This window comes from Phaeodactylum tricornutum, chromosome 28, assembly GCF_000150955.2.
Source record: "Phaeodactylum tricornutum CCAP 1055/1 chromosome 28, whole genome shotgun sequence".
NCBI classification, from domain to species: Eukaryota; Bacillariophyta; class Bacillariophyceae; order Surirellales; family Neidiaceae; genus Phaeodactylum; species Phaeodactylum tricornutum.
This window is the reverse complement of record NC_011696.1, coordinates 24959-40740: the sequence shown is the minus strand read 5'-3', so window position 1 is coordinate 40740 and position 15782 is coordinate 24959. Positions and strand designations below refer to the sequence as shown.

Below are 15782 nucleotides of genomic sequence, written 5' to 3'. Positions count from 1 at the left end.
AACGTGTTAAGTATTCAAACTATAGGCAAAGATTTTGTCACAGAAGCCGACGTTTCCTGCCAAGATACTTATCGAGGGGGGGGGGTCCGAGGAAAACCAAAAGGAAACGAGTTTGTTTCGGTAGCAAACCTCTCCAGTGGGCCGGATTGTTCCCCAAAACGATGCGTGCTAATGGATTGAACCGCAAATAGTGGAAATCGACAGATGACGCTTAGGAACTTCAATATTCCAGCTCATTGTAGTCATTTGGGATGGAAGTGCATATTTCCCTGTCGGGGCCATACATTTGTCGGCAGATTTTTGCTTTTCACAGAGGGAAATAAGAACATGAGAACTCTGAAAAGAAGCAAACGAGAGTTCAAATCTACCATACGGTGCAGATTGGATTGACTTTCGGGCTCAGCAGCCTTCTTGCGGATCCTATGGATTGGAAGCTGGAGCCATAGCCATTTTCAGAGTTGTCCAAAAAAAGCTGAGGTGACAGTGAGTAACTGCTGTTTGGTAATTGACCGGCAACGGTCGGCACCTCTGAGGCAAATTCACGATGTTGTTACTTTAAATGGTTTGAATACTTATAGATATACTGACTACAAATGAAGCTACTTAGACTGAACACGTTCTGTCCCCTTTAGCAGTTTTACGCTTTTCCTCATCCCCTTCGGCGAATTTTCTCATTATTATTATTACTTAAAGTCTAGCTGAAAGACTGGATAGGAAGTCATTTGGTGTTTTACAACAGACCACAACAATGAAAGGTGACCAGTGAACTGTTTCATGTAAATTGGCATGAATCGAAAACATTGACTTCGAATTTTCTGTCGCACATGCTAATTTAATGAAGTAATCGAAGTTTAGGATGAAGTTGACCTGCACTAACAGTCAGAACATGTGTCGAGCTCAGAGATAGCTTGTCTGGCTGTACTCGGTCAGGAAAATTACCTTCCTCCATGACCGCGTTCCTGGCGGCTTTGATTGTATGAGTATCATCGACTGTAAATCATATTTTGATCATCGTCCGCAATAGCAGCGTTTCTCAAAACACAAAGATATAAGTTTTCGCAAACTGTCGTAAGTCAAAATACTTATATAAATTGAGAAAAGTTAATGTACTGTATGCAGTCAGCCCGATCCGAAAATTCAATAACTATTGCGGTTTCCTTTACAGTCAATTGACCGTGTCATTTGATCGACAGTTCCACTGGTCCGACATCCCCAACTTGTTCACACTCAGAACAGTCCAAATCTCTATCTCGAGGATGATTCACCACACCTTGTTCAATATTACTCTCAGCTGTTTCCTCGGACTGCTCAGATTCTGCACGTCTTTGTTCAAGAACCCTGTTCAGTTCCTTTCTCGCGTAACGTGCTGAAATCCAAATGGCAATAAAACCCAAGACAATTCCGAGGACTACTACAGTGATTGTAACAGTAGAGTCGTCGCCACTTGAAGCACTATCACTAAGACTTCCAGCTGAAGCGCCGAGAAACACGTACAAGGTTGTACCAGGTAAAATAGCAAACAGTGCCAGGATGTAATCGCGAATTGATACAGCCGTTACACCGCATATGTAGTTGATAGCATTGAAAGGAACAATTGGAGACAATCTAAGCAGGACCAAAATCTTCAAGCCGTTTTCTTGAAGAGCGACGTCCAAGGCCTCGAAAACTGCGTACTTCTTCGTCAGCTTTGTTGCTTGGTCCCGGAGCAAGTAACGTCCAATAAAGAAAGATGCAGTGGCGCCCAAGCTTGCTCCAAGAAAAACAGCAAACACTCCAATAACAAGTCCCAGTCCAAGGCCAAAGGAGGATGCGAAAACGAAACCAGCACCAAGCGTTAAAATTGAGCCGGGAATAAACAAAATTGTTGCAGCGAAGTAAACTAAAAAGTCAAAAAGACATAGTGAGATCATTTCCTGGACCATGTGTGATATTTCAAGAGGCAGCTTGCTAATAGCGCGCAATACATACGCACCGAGCACAAAAAGGAAGATTCCTTCAACGGAATTCTCCTCAATCCAGTCGAGGAATGAATCGATTCCGTCACGCACGTATCTGTTTGTTAGTGAATCAAGGATGACAAAGGCAACAAAGCCAAGTAACAAAAGACCAATAACAAGTTTTATTGTTGTTCGCCCTCGAGGAGAGTCGCGAGCTGCTTTTGGTCCATCATTCTCGGTAGTACTCATTCTGGTCGACAAAGGACTGTCACAAGCATCAAAATCAACGACACCTATATCCACTTCTGATTCAGTTTCAACGTTCATCTTTGATTTGGCTTTTTCAATGTTCCTTCTGCGAAATTGTGAAATCAAGAGATTCACTTGTACGATTGTACTACAGAAATAAATTGGCAAGATCGATAGTAGGCAATCGCATAATAGGCATCAACAGTATACGGCTCAGGCTTTCTTTGTCTCGAGAAGAACTTGCGACGTCAGAGGCACGCTTACGTTAAGTTTTTAGCTTCTCCGAGCCTTTTCATACGTCGCCGTCCATGGTCTATTCTATGATGTTCATAAATACAGAAGTCGGCCCGAGCAGTTTAGGCGTCTTCACTTTTTGATCGAATCGACAGAAACGAGAGACTTGGTCCGTAAAATTACCTGTTTTTTTTGTCGCATACCTTGCCCTACCCTTGATTGGCAGAGTCCGGTGCGGAAAATCTGTGTAGGACGCTTTCGAATTCATTGAGAGATCATGGTCAATGCGAATTCGTTCCTTTGTCAACTATTGAACCAAAAACAGAATATGAAGATTATTTGAATGGGAAGTGAGTACATGAAGAATGAATTGGCGAGCAGCATCATCGGCCTCCTTGCGAAATGCCAAACAAGAACTCGTGCGACTGCTGTTCGGAGCGAGGTACACGCGGGTAGGCCGGTACGAACATCGTAGGCTCGACTATGCCGTATATTGCTATACAGACTTGCGAACCGCATTCTTGCAGCGCGCACAGGTGCTGCATCCCGACAAATTACAGTGCTCCCACAAACATGCTCGGGGGCGCGAGGCATCAAAAAAAGAGTTTGTTGCTCTCATGGAAGCTTGGAATCGATACGACGAGATCGCTAAAACGGTGAAAGGCGTAGGAAGCTCAGAAACATCCGCGAACTTCACCATGTTTGGTGTGGGATGCTCATTTTCTGACAATGACGATGAGCGATTATTACGTGAGAAAATTATGGACCAAGCCTGTCGAGGGTGGTTTTCGTCGGGCCCCTTGGGAGTCGGCGGATGCGAAACGGACCAAACGGCCCGGAAAGATTTACGTGTAGAGCACACCATCTCCTTTATTACTGATGATGACTTTGTCGAGGAGGTAAAGGAAAATGCGTTCCGAGAAAATTCAGTGAAGCCCTCCTCCATCCGATCAATGAAGCACCTAGTAGGGAAATTTTATCCTGGTGCTATCAATTCAAAGTAAACTGTTTCTACTGTTAAGAGTTTCTTGTCGAAACAAATGCTGATCCGAAGGATCATTTCCTACAGCAGGTAGGTAGTGCAAAATGAAATGAATCCTTCCCTTTGTCTTAAATGAATCCTAGATTCTAATGTAGTGAAAAGTAGGTTACCATTACACCTGATTGCACAGATTCTTTCGAAAATTCCGGTTTCTGACCTTTTGACAGGTAGCAGAGACGTAAAAACTGTTTCTGGAATATTTTTCTTTTCGGTCAATCTACCGTTTTGATGCTTGATGAATCGCTTCTCTAGTTGTGGTAAGAGTGTTCTCTTTTTTGAATTTGCACAATTCAGATTGCTTCCAAACTTTGCAATTGTCTGTGAATCACCAATCATTAAAGTTCCATCGCTTTTCACAATCGTACTTTCGTTTCGAGACGTCAAGTCCAAGGGGAAAGAAGCTGGGACGTCTCGTCGGAGCTGGGCCTTGGTGATTGTGTAAGTAACAAGTTAGACATAGTAGTCACTTGCAATTGACAGTCTTTCCAGTTTGTTGGTAATTGGGAAAATTTGACGGTTTGTCTATTTCCCTTATTTTTTTACCTTATTGTAAATGAGGAAGCTCATACTAGAGTTGAAGTGATCTATTGACTCACAGTCAAGCTTACCTTTCTCTTTTTCACAACAGGATGGTGTGATGAACGCAAACGCAATGATGGCAACTGGAGAATGGTGGTCTTTTGGGACAAAAAGAGCTTTTACGAGAATTTGTGTCATAAAACTATTAAAAGACTATTTACTGTTAATCCGGATTGGAATGTCTGGAACACTAGTATAGTTTGTGTTGTGTTGGTACTCCTCAAAAATCCATCAAACACCCCAATGCCTGATGGAGGAGGCTTCTGAGACTATTGAAACCAACATTGAATGCCTTGTACACTAGCATAGTTTGCACAATGTCCGTACTGCTACAGTTTGCTTGCAAATTCGACTCATTTGATTCACATCATATCCTGAATTCTCATTGACTGGTATCACTTTATTTTGCTAAACGTGGAAGAGCACACCCTAATCAAAGCTTATATGCGACAAGTCTCTTTCCTCCGACCATCTCACACTTAGAGTTCCCAATATTTACAGTGAATGAAATGTTATTTTGAGACGTGCTGCCTTGGATCATTGGCGATATTATGGTTGTTGTAACGAGGTTAGGAGAATCCTCGTATTCACGGTCGATGGCGTCCGCAGCCTAACCGTGAGAGACAATCCTTCTACACCACAAGGTCGTCAACTTTACAGCCCCTGGCCATCAAACGACAACATGTGCTATCTCAACACAGCTGTAAAAGGAAAAGGCTTCCGGAATATCGCCATCCCCAAGCGCATTTGTCGCCAGATGCTTTGTTCACTGCCGTCGCATTTTGGCCTAAAGGGACATGCCGTAAATGAGTCTGAATGTGTTGCGAAACTAAATCAAACTTTTACAAAGCGAGGATTTTCCTCGTATTCGTCAGAAGAGCTGCTTGCATCGTATGCTAGTCTAGATCACAAAAGGTATAGACGTACCGGGTTTCCAGAGGCTGTTTTTGCGGAGGGTAAGACTGCGTCACAGGTTGCCTTAATTCTGGACGACATGGCTCGAAGTGTCAACGACTCTCTTGAGGATGGAGAAATCGGTGCACTTGTTGGAACAACCATTCTAGCGACCAGGTAGGACCTCTGCTCAATGCTTCAACCGGCGTGGTCAAAAATGCTGCTTCGCTTACGTACTCACCAAAAACATGAGTTGTCGTTTGCTTTAGGGTTTCTCGTGATATGTACAATGAATTGGAAGAAATTCAACTACATCATGGGACAATGCAATATTTTGACGTTGCAAGAATCGTGTCAGTACAGGCATCTGGGATGCTGGATGAAACTACAAGTAAATGGAAGACTTCAAAGCGACCGCGTGTCGTCGTGGCCACGGCAGGCACGACGGATTTGCCTGTATCAGAAGAAGCAGCAGTTACACTGGAAGCAGCTGGCTGCGAAGTAGATCGCATCTACGATGCCGGAGTTGCTGGATTACATCGAATCGTGCGAGCGATTCCTCGCTTGACACATCCCGATGTGTCTTGCGTAATCGTATGTGCTGGAATGGACGGAGCACTACCTAGCGTAGTTGGAGGGCTGGTTAGCGTTCCGGTGGTCGCCGTGCCGACAAGCGTTGGCTATGGGGCGTCGTTCGGAGGCATCAGTGCAATGCTCACTATGCTAAATAGTTGCAGTCCAGGAGTTGGTGTCGTCAATATTGACAATGGCTTTGGCGCCGCGGCTCTAGCTTACAAGTGCCTTAGAAAGCAAGTCTAGTGTTAGCATTAACGAGATAGCTGATGCGTATGCAACAGAATGGGTGGTTTATCGATCTTATTGTTAGAAAATGAATTTCGATATCGCAGTTAGCAAAATGTGATAGATGATGTTCATCGAGCCGTCCTTCCCTTGGGTATGTTTTTGCTGAAGTACGTCAGCCCATATGAAAAAGACTGATGGTATGTTCGCATCAGCAGCAGCTTGACAAGCTCGAAGTCAAGTGATTCGTCGCGGAAAGCCGAAAGTGTCACAAACATGTTTACCACACACATCGCAAAGTTTGAAAATACTCTTTAGACTAAAAAGAAGCATTGACCCAATACCCAGCCTTGTATTGTCAGCTAAATATCCAAGATGCGTCCCAAAATTATCCTGCTCACGTTACTTTTGTTTAGCTCCGCATTCTCTGCTCGATCGCTTTCGATGCCAACCAAGGATTCACCGTCTCGACGTGCCGTCATCAACAAGGTCGCTGCTGCATCGCTTGCCGTTGTCACGGGATCTGGTGTGAATATGAGGGCCGCATTTGCAGTACCGGAAATTCTTATGACGCAAGGCGGTATCAAATATGCCATCCTCAAACCCAGTAAGGAAAAGGGAGTTCCACTCAAGGGAGACATTGTGGCTATTGAATACACAGGCTATTTGATCGATGGGACTATCTTTGATGCCTCTCATGCTGAGGGCAAGAAAAATGCACTCATGTTTGAGGTGGGAGGAAACGCTGTCGTCGATGGAATTAACGAAATGGTCATGAATATGGGAGTTGGAGAGAAAGTCCAGGCTATTATTCCGGCGGACAAGGCTTTCGGAGACAAGGGACTCTGTCTCGAGAACGGTGAATGCCTCATTAAACCTAAGTCGACGCTTGTTTACGACGTCTTCTTAAAAAGGAGCGCCATCCCACCGCCGTAATCTTACGTCTTAAATACCCTCCCGTACTGACTGAGAGCAGCATTAACAAACAATTCATGAAGAGAAGTAACATAAACCTTCTATGCCTAAGCAATTCATTTACCAGCTACCGTTTTCCATGCTCGGAGCCCTGGATCTTTTCATAGTATCGGTCCATGGTTCTCGCGAAGAATCTCGCTTGAAAGGGACGTTTGATGAGCTTTCAGTGGAAACAGTTGATCTACTCGAAGCGCTTGCTGGCCCGAATTCTGAGCCAAGACTCATAGGCTGAAACGATTTCGTCACAATTTCATTATCGAAATCATCATGGCTCACACCATCCGCAATGCTACCCTTTTTGTTGTCAGATTCGTCGTCATCCACATGTTGCTCATCCGAGGGATTCAAGACGCTGTCTTCGTCTTTCATAAACCGCTCCGTGATTGAACCGTTCCAATGATTATAAAATGGGTCCACGAAAACATGTGATTTCCGCAGCAAATACGGGTCAAATGGAAAGAAAGAATCAAGAGGATTGGTACCTTTTCCCAAACCTCCAACGCCGCCACTAAGGCGTTCCTTTTCCAATGTAGCCGGTGTTGCGATAGGAGTTACCTGCCTTTTATTGCGCTTGACAACATTGTTCTCGTCTTGTGCTAGTTGACAATAGACAATTGCATTGATGAGGTGGCAAAACTTGGACAACTCCAGGAACTCATTACGCACGCTTTCCAAGCAGTAACGAAGGGGCTGTAGTGGATGCGAGCAGAGACTCGTCCATCGCTCAGGTGAAATATCGAGATGCTCTGGTTGGGCAAAACCATCGCTCGATGGTTTCGTAGATTTTCGATAAAACTCAATAGCTTCCACCCCTCGAAAACACATGATGTAAAATGCTGCTTGACTAATCGTGTAAAACAATGAGTGAAAATTGCATTGCTCTCGTGCATCAGCTGCGTGAACCGAAAGCGAGTCCAATGACTGCATATATGCTTCACCCCATCGCAAAAGAGCACAGACCGATTCACAGCAAGTTTCTTCGCAAACAAACGAAGCTCGACTGACAAACGACGCCAAATAACAAGCAGCTGCTTGTCGAGTAACCGTCGCACGGTAGGGATCTACAATCACATGAATAAGACTGCTCGCAAACTTTCGATAGAGTATCGCTGGGGACTGGTCGTTTTGGCAAGATGCTGATTCCAGCGCCTTGTTTTCCAGGCCACAAACGTGCACTATCAAAAACTGTACAAACTTAGACTTGTGCGTAATGATAATGGAGGATTCAAAAAATTGGGCAAGAATGCGATATTTCTCACGAATGAGATCTGCATTGCCAGCACAGCTTTGCTCGACATACTCAAGCAAAAGAAACATCAAGGAGTCGAGCTTTTCGGCCATATCATTCACGATACTTTCCTGTACATTCACTTCATTTAGCTGCCTCCGTCGCAATGAATGTGCATCGGAGTCCATGTCCAATTGAAAAACACTGTAGTCCGTGTCGATTTCAGCTTCCCCACCTTCGTCAATTTTTATCTCGACGTCCATTTCTAAACTTTTCTCAATCAAAAACTCGAGAACCTGTGCTTCCATGGCGGGGACATATCTAACCACCTCTAAACAGTGGCGGTAGAACCACTTCAATTGGTCAACGGGTTTGCTCCGGAAAGGAACGCTTGCCGCCATAATGGGAAATAACTCACTTTTTGCCTTTGGGCAAAGTCGAACAATTGTGGCCATTGCAGCATGAAGCCGTTGCGTTCTGGAACACAGATATAGCTACATTAGTGAGCACTATCGAAAAGAGAGAGACGAGCACTAGCGCCTGTGTCGAAGCAACTTACTGTTCGAAGGGTGCGTCAACACTTTCAAACGATAACATTGACCAAAGCGAGGTAAGGATGGGTATCATAAAAACTGAGTTTGCCGACACCAAAGCCATCATAAGATGCAGTTGCGCATCAGCGATATCATAGTCCACATAGTCGTCCATTGAAGATTGCGATTCTGCGGGACACGGTAGTCGAAAGGGATTCAATCGAATAATATGGTGAATAAGTCGGGCATGCCGCGCCGAAGAAGCTAGACGATTCAATGTTGCGCCATGCCCCGAAGTACGCAGAGCCAAAAGAATGCGGTGGATCATAGCGAGATCTTTTCTTACTAGAAAAGGATCAATTAATGCGCTGTAGTTCTCAGTTGGATTGGTACCATCCCCAGATTCGTACTGTTGTTGCACTGCACTGGCCACAAACAACTCGACCGGTTCGATTTCGGCACGAGTAGGCATCTTGCATTTTGGCAGAACAAGCTGCTCCCCAACGGATTTTTCAGGATTCCTCCTTATCGATGCACAGTATGGGGTAAACCGCTCTTGGGTTGTATCATCTATTTTGGACATGTTGCAGCGGAACGGTTTGCCAACTAAGGTGCCAAATGTTAAAGGCAACGCTAGTTAGGTATCAGAATATGGGCGTTCGAGAAAATTCCAGCCAAGCTGCTGAGTGAAACTGTTAGTCACAGTCAATCAATAAAACGCACCGCTTTGCTTGATTCACAAGTTTTTTCTCATGGTCAGAGTAAAGACGGAATCCCAACATCAAATTAACAGGAAAGGTAAAATAAAGAGCAAATTCCCTATTCGGGCCTCGTCCAGGCCGCATTTCCACTATTCCGGCCAATTCCGAGATTTACAGTCCTATGAGAAATATAATCTACATTACCATCGACGAGTATAATGGAATAGATCCGAACAGATTTTGTTACTTAAAAGGTACTTTACGCTCAAAATATAAGACTTACATTCATAAATCTCGGATTTGGCCAGAAAAGAGGAAGTGCGGCCTAGACGAGCCCCGAATAGGAAATATTTCATCTGAAGAGGAATAGAGCCCCTCCATGAGTTTTAAAACAAGAATTGCGGACGCCGGTTCGTCTTCTAGCTAGAACGTCTTGCATTAGGCGCCTCAACCGGTCTAGCTAGGTATTCCAATTCACTGGCAGAAAAATCCTTGCTCTACGTGGTTGCAAAATGTAAGTGGCGGTCATGTCTGTACGTCTGTCTGAGGTTGATTCATGAGGGTATTCACTAATCCGGCCTCGATGAGGCAGCAAAATCACTAATTCGGCCAAAATCAAGATTTACTAAGTACCGAAGGTGGGGCCACATTGCTCTCCCTAGTAGTGAAAATTATGAAGAAATATGGATCTCAAATAATTCAAGTATTTACAGATTGCATTCACTATTAATTTTTGAGATGCTGGATTTGACACATTCACTGTCAAGGATTATTTTTTGAGGCCTGCAATGGAATATGATGTTCTCGAAACGACGCTTCGTCCGCATGAAGCATATTGAGAGATGATCCATTGATAAATCCTTACGAAAAGTGGCTTGAGCATGGAAGTTTCAAGTTCAGTTATGTATGTGATCCAACTACTTAGGAAGCAACTCTGGCCCTACCTTAGCTACTTACAGTCAACGAAATCTAGGTTTTGGCCGGATCAGTGATTTTGCGGTCTCATCGAGGCCGGATTGTTTTCACAAGCGAGCGAGAGCGCTCTACTCTAGTGAGTAGATCTAGTAGAGCTATCTCATGTTAGGGAGTCTTGCACCCGCTCTCGATTGGGATGTCGGACAGACCTCTAGTTCGCGACCAGCGGACGGACCTGACAGCACAGTCGTTCACTTCATATCGACGTCATCAAAAATTCATGCCGGAGAACATAGCCTGTTACAAAACGAGGGCCCTTAACCCCCCACCTAAACTGGTACTTTGAAAGTGACTCGGATAACCGAGAATATCCAACACAGTCCAGCAATTTCGAGGAAATCCTACATCGGAAGGTTCCACCCAATACTGCGAAACGAGCCTTACGTCTCGAGCTGATCCACACGACGGCGTCTATCTCAACCAAGCATAACAAATCATCATGAAGAAGATTGCGCAACACATTGTTCTTTCAATAGGATCTCCTCTGATTGTTGTCTACGTGATCCTGAGCGAAACCTTCCATATTACAAAGAAAAATCTGACGTCGGCCAAGATTCACCCAATCTCGTCGTCATAGGCTTCATCAGTACAAGAAGTTGAATGGGTCGAAGCATACGACGAAATCATACCGCAGCTGAATCTCTGAGACTGAGCCGTATGTGTATGAAGATGGACGATCCCAACGTTGGGAAAAGATAATCACGATTTCTCACAGTCAGTGTTGCGAGGACACACAGATACCTTTCCTTTCAGGAGCCAGCGCTTTGCAATCTCTAAAATTTAGGCTCTACGCGCGCCAGCAATCTAAACAATTATAGTGTAAGTTGCGTCTTGCTCGCGTCGTAGGGTTTTTGTTCACTTTAAATATTTCATCAAGTTGGTAGTCATAGAATAAATACTGCCGCCGTCTGCCCCCTGCCAGTTTGGATAAAGATGGAGACGGCGTTCCGTCTGTCGCAGATATGTCGTATCGCTATATCGATATGCTAACTTGAATACTTGAAAAGTACTTCCATGTCACTGTGAGCAGTTTACAGTAAATGATGTTTCACTGTCTGTGTCGGTCGGCATCTGTACTCACTGTCACAATCAGTCACGCACTGACCCAAAGTTCTCTATCGACTCAGAAACCAAAAAAAGCGATAGTTAGAACGATAAAAGCGCACAAGCAACCAGAGGACCATGGCGAACATTAAAAATCTGGACAAATCTGGTGGTATTCCAGATTACGAGGACTTAGACCTGGCTTTCGATGATCTTCTGGAATCTGAAAACGATCCTACAATCTTTCGTAAACCGACTCCGAGTTCGATCGAAAACGACGGTGAATTGACTGGGAGCAAGCAGAGAAAAGACAGTCTGCCTGACGAATCATCGCATGATTACATATTGGGAACTCTAGTTGTCCGCGTAGTAGCCGCACGAGACTTAGAGCCTGCTAGCAAGCATAGTTTGGGCAAGATGATTTTTGGAGGAGCGCACCATTCGAGAAACAAGGGATCAGCCAACCCGTATGCATCCGTGCGCTTCGGCAGTACGACTCAGAGAACTTCGGAGGTTTTTGATACCGTGAACCCAATTTGGCCGAGATCGGAAACAATGTACATGGATGTCTCTCATCCTAGAATTCCGGATCACGCTACACAACAGCCAAAATCGGGTACAGTCCCGTCAATTGTCGCGACAACGGAAAGTTCAACGCAGATCTATGAACAGCCCGGTAACCCCCCTCAAAAGCCAAAAGCGTCCACAAGCTTAGCGACGCATAGCATTTTTGAAAAAGAACAAGTCGAATCTATGCTAGAAATGAATGAAGCAAAAGATCTTTACAAACCATCTCGGCCTATTTTAACGGTTGCTATCTTCCACGCCAATGAAATAGGTACTTTGAAGAAGTACAACCCATCGAAAGGCGATAGCGATGATCTCTTTTTAGGAATGGTTGCAATTGATTTGACGCCAGTATTGACTGGGAAAACAACTATATTTGACCAGTGGTTGCCTCTAACAGGCACTGAAAGTACCCGTACTACGGTGCGAATTGTCTGTGAGTATGAAGCGAGCGATACCGCGCCCCAGTCACTAGATTGGGTTCATTTTACTAGATTTTGTGATCCCGCCGATTTTTACCCGGCTCATGGTGATCGCTTGTATAAAGTGGAAAGTTGTGACGGTGACAATGTCACATTGTCATGGACGAGTTCGGAAGGTTGGGTGTCATCGTTTGTGGTACATCGCAACATGTTGGTGTGCGCCGCACGGCATCAAGGGCCTATAGAATTTTATCAAGACGAGATTCAGTCAATTGCAGAGAGATTGGGTCACTCTCCGATGGTTGACACTGTTCAAGAGACTCTCCGTACGCTTCCCGACGAAGGATTAGTATCAGTTAGTGTCGACATATTCCGAGGTGGAACGTCGCTCCTTAACCGATGGCTCGATCAAGGTGTTCGTACGATCATTGACGACATCAAATTCGCGACAAATATCGATGGACGACACAATCCTAATTTTGAAGACAGCTTAGCTACCGATACGCTTGATGAAGCCAGCGATTCCATATCCCAGGCAGCATTTGCTAGACACTCGGTGGAAAAGTCCGAAGTCGAGTCTGCTATGGGAACAAACTTACAGCCCCTTCCCAATATGCCAGCGTGTCCCATCACAGGGGAGCCCATGATTGATCCCGTCGTTGCCGCCGATGGCCACACATATGAGCGCTTTGCCATAGCACGCTGGCTTCATGAGAGCGACAAAAGTCCGCTGACGGGCTCAATCTTACCACACAAAAGTCTTGTTCCGAACTACATGCTGGTGTCAAGCCTTCAAGAATGTGCCGTAATTTCTGTCGAGGAGGATCTACCAGTTGGTAACGACGACGGACCACTGGTAGAAGTAGTACGGGATGTGTAGGGATTCAGCACCTCCGTCCTTTCGTTTATCTCTTGCCCTTGAGTCTTTCGAAAGTATAAGTTGTATAGCTGAGGTCTGCATCTTGGTGATTACTCTTCGATACTTCCTTAAATTTGTTGTCCCATCGATAATTTGCCGGAAAGCGGGCCAGGTCTAGAGCTGGTTGCCCGTCTGCAGTTGTAACTGCTATGTCGGTGTTCAATACAGTCAAACATAGTGTCATGCACGATGGATGCAACAAAGATTCATGGTATAAACTCTCGCCGCCAGCGATCCAACATGAGATGTTGCCGTTGCTTAAATCAAAATCTCCCCCTTCAGACAGGTGCCGTGCTACATTTAATGCCTCCGGAAATGATCGTGCTAGTTTCAACCGATCTGTCTCAAACTCATCTGGTAGAGATTTTGAGATGATGATGCAATTTGCCGAATGAGAAACATGGCTCTGTTGTGGATCTTCAATGAATGTTTTCCGTCCAATAATCAGAATTTTGTCCTTGGTGAGTAATTTAAACATTTTACGATCCCCGGGCAAGTTCCAAGGTAGCTTGCCGCCAACTCCAATCACGCGATTGCGAGCCATGGCAGCAACGACACCAAATCGATGGATTGGATCTAGTTTCTAAAAGATTGCATTTGATATCAGTTGTTAGGGTTCTTCGAAGCAAAATAAAACAAATGAGTTGCACTTACTTTTTCTTGCGCGGGTTTCATTTCCTTGGAGCTTTTATCTGAGTTGCTTTTATTCGGGGAAAAGGATGGGGCGCACCAAGACAACTCTTTGACTGACAAGCACCGAACGGTCAGCTGCACCACACAACCCGAGCTGATTTCGCCATTTCTACCGAAAAAGAATATCCGCGAAAGCATGGACCAGAGACCGATGATACTTGCGTGTTTAGATCGACCAGTTTTCAGTGGACGACCATCGTCGAAAAAAGAAGGAAATAAAGTGCACGAACCACACAGGCTGTAAAGAAGGAGTCGTGAGTTTCGTTTACGGTTCGGTCCGGTCCGTCCCACTTGACGTACTGTATATGTGATTGAAACAGTCTAGTTTTGTATGATGGCAATTTTCCTATTTCTTGTGTCCTATGACAGCCAGCATAGCCTGCCTGGCCTTCGGTTCCGAACGATCCGGCAATGGAAGGCTGAAAACAAAAAGAACGAGAAAAAAAGAGAGAACCGAGCAGAAAACTGAACTCGAGAAAGATAACCGCAACTGAAAACTCGCCGAACGAAGCATTCTTCCGTACAACTAACTGCCTCTGCCCAAACCACTGAAAAGAAATGACGAAAGAACCAAAATCAAGCGGCGGCTTAAAGGGCTTGCTGCAGAGAACCGGAAAGTTTTTCTACACCACAGGTGTGTACGCTCGTGATAAGGGCTCTACGGCATTCAAATGGGGATATCAAGTTGGAGGCCAGGTTGCCTTTGCCGTGGCGACTACGTCTATGGTAATGCTGATGCCATTACTTTTCGAAATTGCTCGGGAGGGCCAGGTGCGTGTGACGACTTGATGCAACATAATTTACTTTCAAAACCTTTTTCGGTCCTGATTCTCACAGCTCATTTTGAACTTCCCCTTTAGATGCTAGAATCAGAACGAGCGCAGGTCAAAGATTACAAGGGCCGTGGGTATTCGGATCGGCAGCTGCAAGAGTTGGGTTTCAGCGAAGCCGCACTACATACGCCGTCCGTCGCTTCTTTGAATAAAAAGTAGACTTTCAAGGTTGATGCCATTTCTCTCTTGCGTGCCATCTCAACCAGTCCTAGGTGTGGATACCATAGTTATGTCCCTACTCGGGTTTCACTGAAGAAGAGGTCAAGATTTTCCTCTCGGACTAAAAGATGAGAATAATAAAAAGCACATATGCGCGGAATGTGCCCCTAGGTAGTTTACAGTAAGAACAGATCCAGTAGAATCTAAATCATGTGGATGTGGACTAACTGTAAAAGTGAGTTGGATTGGTCACATTAGCGTAGTGGACAAGTTCAGTTGCTCGGTATATTTGCTTTGATCCAATCATGACGTTCAAAACAGACCGCTAAGCGGGTACAGAATGTCATTTGCATGGAAGTGCATTTCTTTGTGGCCAGAACATGGTACTTTCCGCCTGATCGACCCAGAAAAGGGAATTTTCTCTTATGAGTTTCATCGCGCAGTGAAGTCTTTGTCACAGTCAGCTCGTCGCCTTTTGTGAATATTTTTGTTTTGTGTGGAGGCTACGTTCTCGCAATGACGCAAGTCCGATACTCTATGTGTCGGGAGAATGTCACTATTGAATCATATTGTTAAAAAAGCATTCTTTCTACGTCTGGTCTCTTCACCGATATAGTATATGTCATCCATAGGTTTTCGAAGTATCAAAGCCCTAACTAAATCATCCATATCTTTATACTCACTAAGTAACTCAGAAACACGAAACCAGATGGTGTTGCTATTGCCAGAAAAACAGATGGCCATCTGCAGTTTCTATTTGGCCAACTGCAGAGTGATACTCGTCGATATGAATGCCTTGGGCAAGCGAAACACTCTGTTACCCCTCGCTTTCTTTGGACTTGAAGGTATCGAGTTACAAGTTGATCGCCATCATTACATCAAAGAGCAACGGTAGGGACTGAAAGGACCAAGGAAGATTACTCACGCTCACTGTCGATCAAGTAAAGACAGCAGTATACCTTGCGAGGGTCACTGGTTAACGCTTTTAGGTAGAAGC

The 15782-nt window shown here is 44.8% G+C and overlaps 7 protein-coding genes across 7 annotated transcripts; 5 read left to right on the top strand and 2 right to left on the bottom strand.

Moving 5' to 3' along the window:
* Nucleotides 1-1178: 1178 nt before the first annotated feature.
* Nucleotides 1179-2186, bottom strand: PHATRDRAFT_41130 (predicted protein; the record flags this gene model as incomplete). The annotated part of the gene is made up of 2 exons (XM_002185072.1): nt 1179-1879; nt 1973-2186. The coding sequence occupies 2 exons, from the start codon at nt 2184-2186 to the stop codon at nt 1179-1181; spliced, it is 915 nt and encodes a 304-aa protein (XP_002185108.1).
* A 599-nt stretch (nt 2187-2785) lies between these two features.
* PHATRDRAFT_41129 (predicted protein) lies at nt 2786-3424 on the top strand (the record flags this gene model as incomplete). The annotated part of the gene is made up of 1 exon (XM_002185158.1): nt 2786-3424. One exon carries the CDS (start codon nt 2786-2788, stop codon nt 3422-3424), a length of 639 nt encoding a protein of 212 aa, XP_002185194.1.
* Nucleotides 3425-4723: 1299 nt separating this feature from the next.
* PHATRDRAFT_52684 (predicted protein) lies at nt 4724-5754 on the top strand (the record flags this gene model as incomplete). Its single annotated transcript, XM_002185157.1, has 2 exons — nt 4724-5112; nt 5202-5754. The coding sequence occupies 2 exons, from the start codon at nt 4724-4726 to the stop codon at nt 5752-5754; spliced, it is 942 nt and encodes a 313-aa protein (XP_002185193.1).
* Nucleotides 5755-6303: 549 nt separating this feature from the next.
* PHATRDRAFT_8044 (predicted protein) lies at nt 6304-6645 on the top strand (the record flags this gene model as incomplete). The annotated part of the gene is made up of 1 exon (XM_002185156.1): nt 6304-6645. A coding segment is annotated over one exon (342 nt), but the record flags the coding sequence as incomplete, so codon positions are not given.
* An 89-nt stretch (nt 6646-6734) lies between these two features.
* On the bottom strand, nt 6735-9529 carry PHATRDRAFT_50221 (predicted protein; the record flags this gene model as incomplete). The annotated part of the gene is made up of 4 exons (XM_002185071.1): nt 6735-8270; nt 8358-8416; nt 8499-9105; nt 9457-9529. The coding sequence occupies 4 exons, from the start codon at nt 9527-9529 to the stop codon at nt 6772-6774; spliced, it is 2238 nt and encodes a 745-aa protein (XP_002185107.1). The 3' UTR covers nt 6735-6771.
* A 1801-nt stretch (nt 9530-11330) lies between these two features.
* On the top strand, nt 11331-13152 carry PHATRDRAFT_50220 (predicted protein; the record flags this gene model as incomplete). Its single annotated transcript, XM_002185155.1, has 1 exon — nt 11331-13152. The coding sequence occupies one exon, from the start codon at nt 11331-11333 to the stop codon at nt 13059-13061; it is 1731 nt and encodes a 576-aa protein (XP_002185191.1). The 3' UTR covers nt 13062-13152.
* Nucleotides 13153-14351: 1199 nt separating this feature from the next.
* On the top strand, nt 14352-14785 carry PHATRDRAFT_41125 (predicted protein; the record flags this gene model as incomplete). The annotated part of the gene is made up of 2 exons (XM_002185154.1): nt 14352-14564; nt 14654-14785. The coding sequence occupies 2 exons, from the start codon at nt 14352-14354 to the stop codon at nt 14783-14785; spliced, it is 345 nt and encodes a 114-aa protein (XP_002185190.1).
* Between the last annotated feature and the right edge of the window lie 997 nt (nt 14786-15782).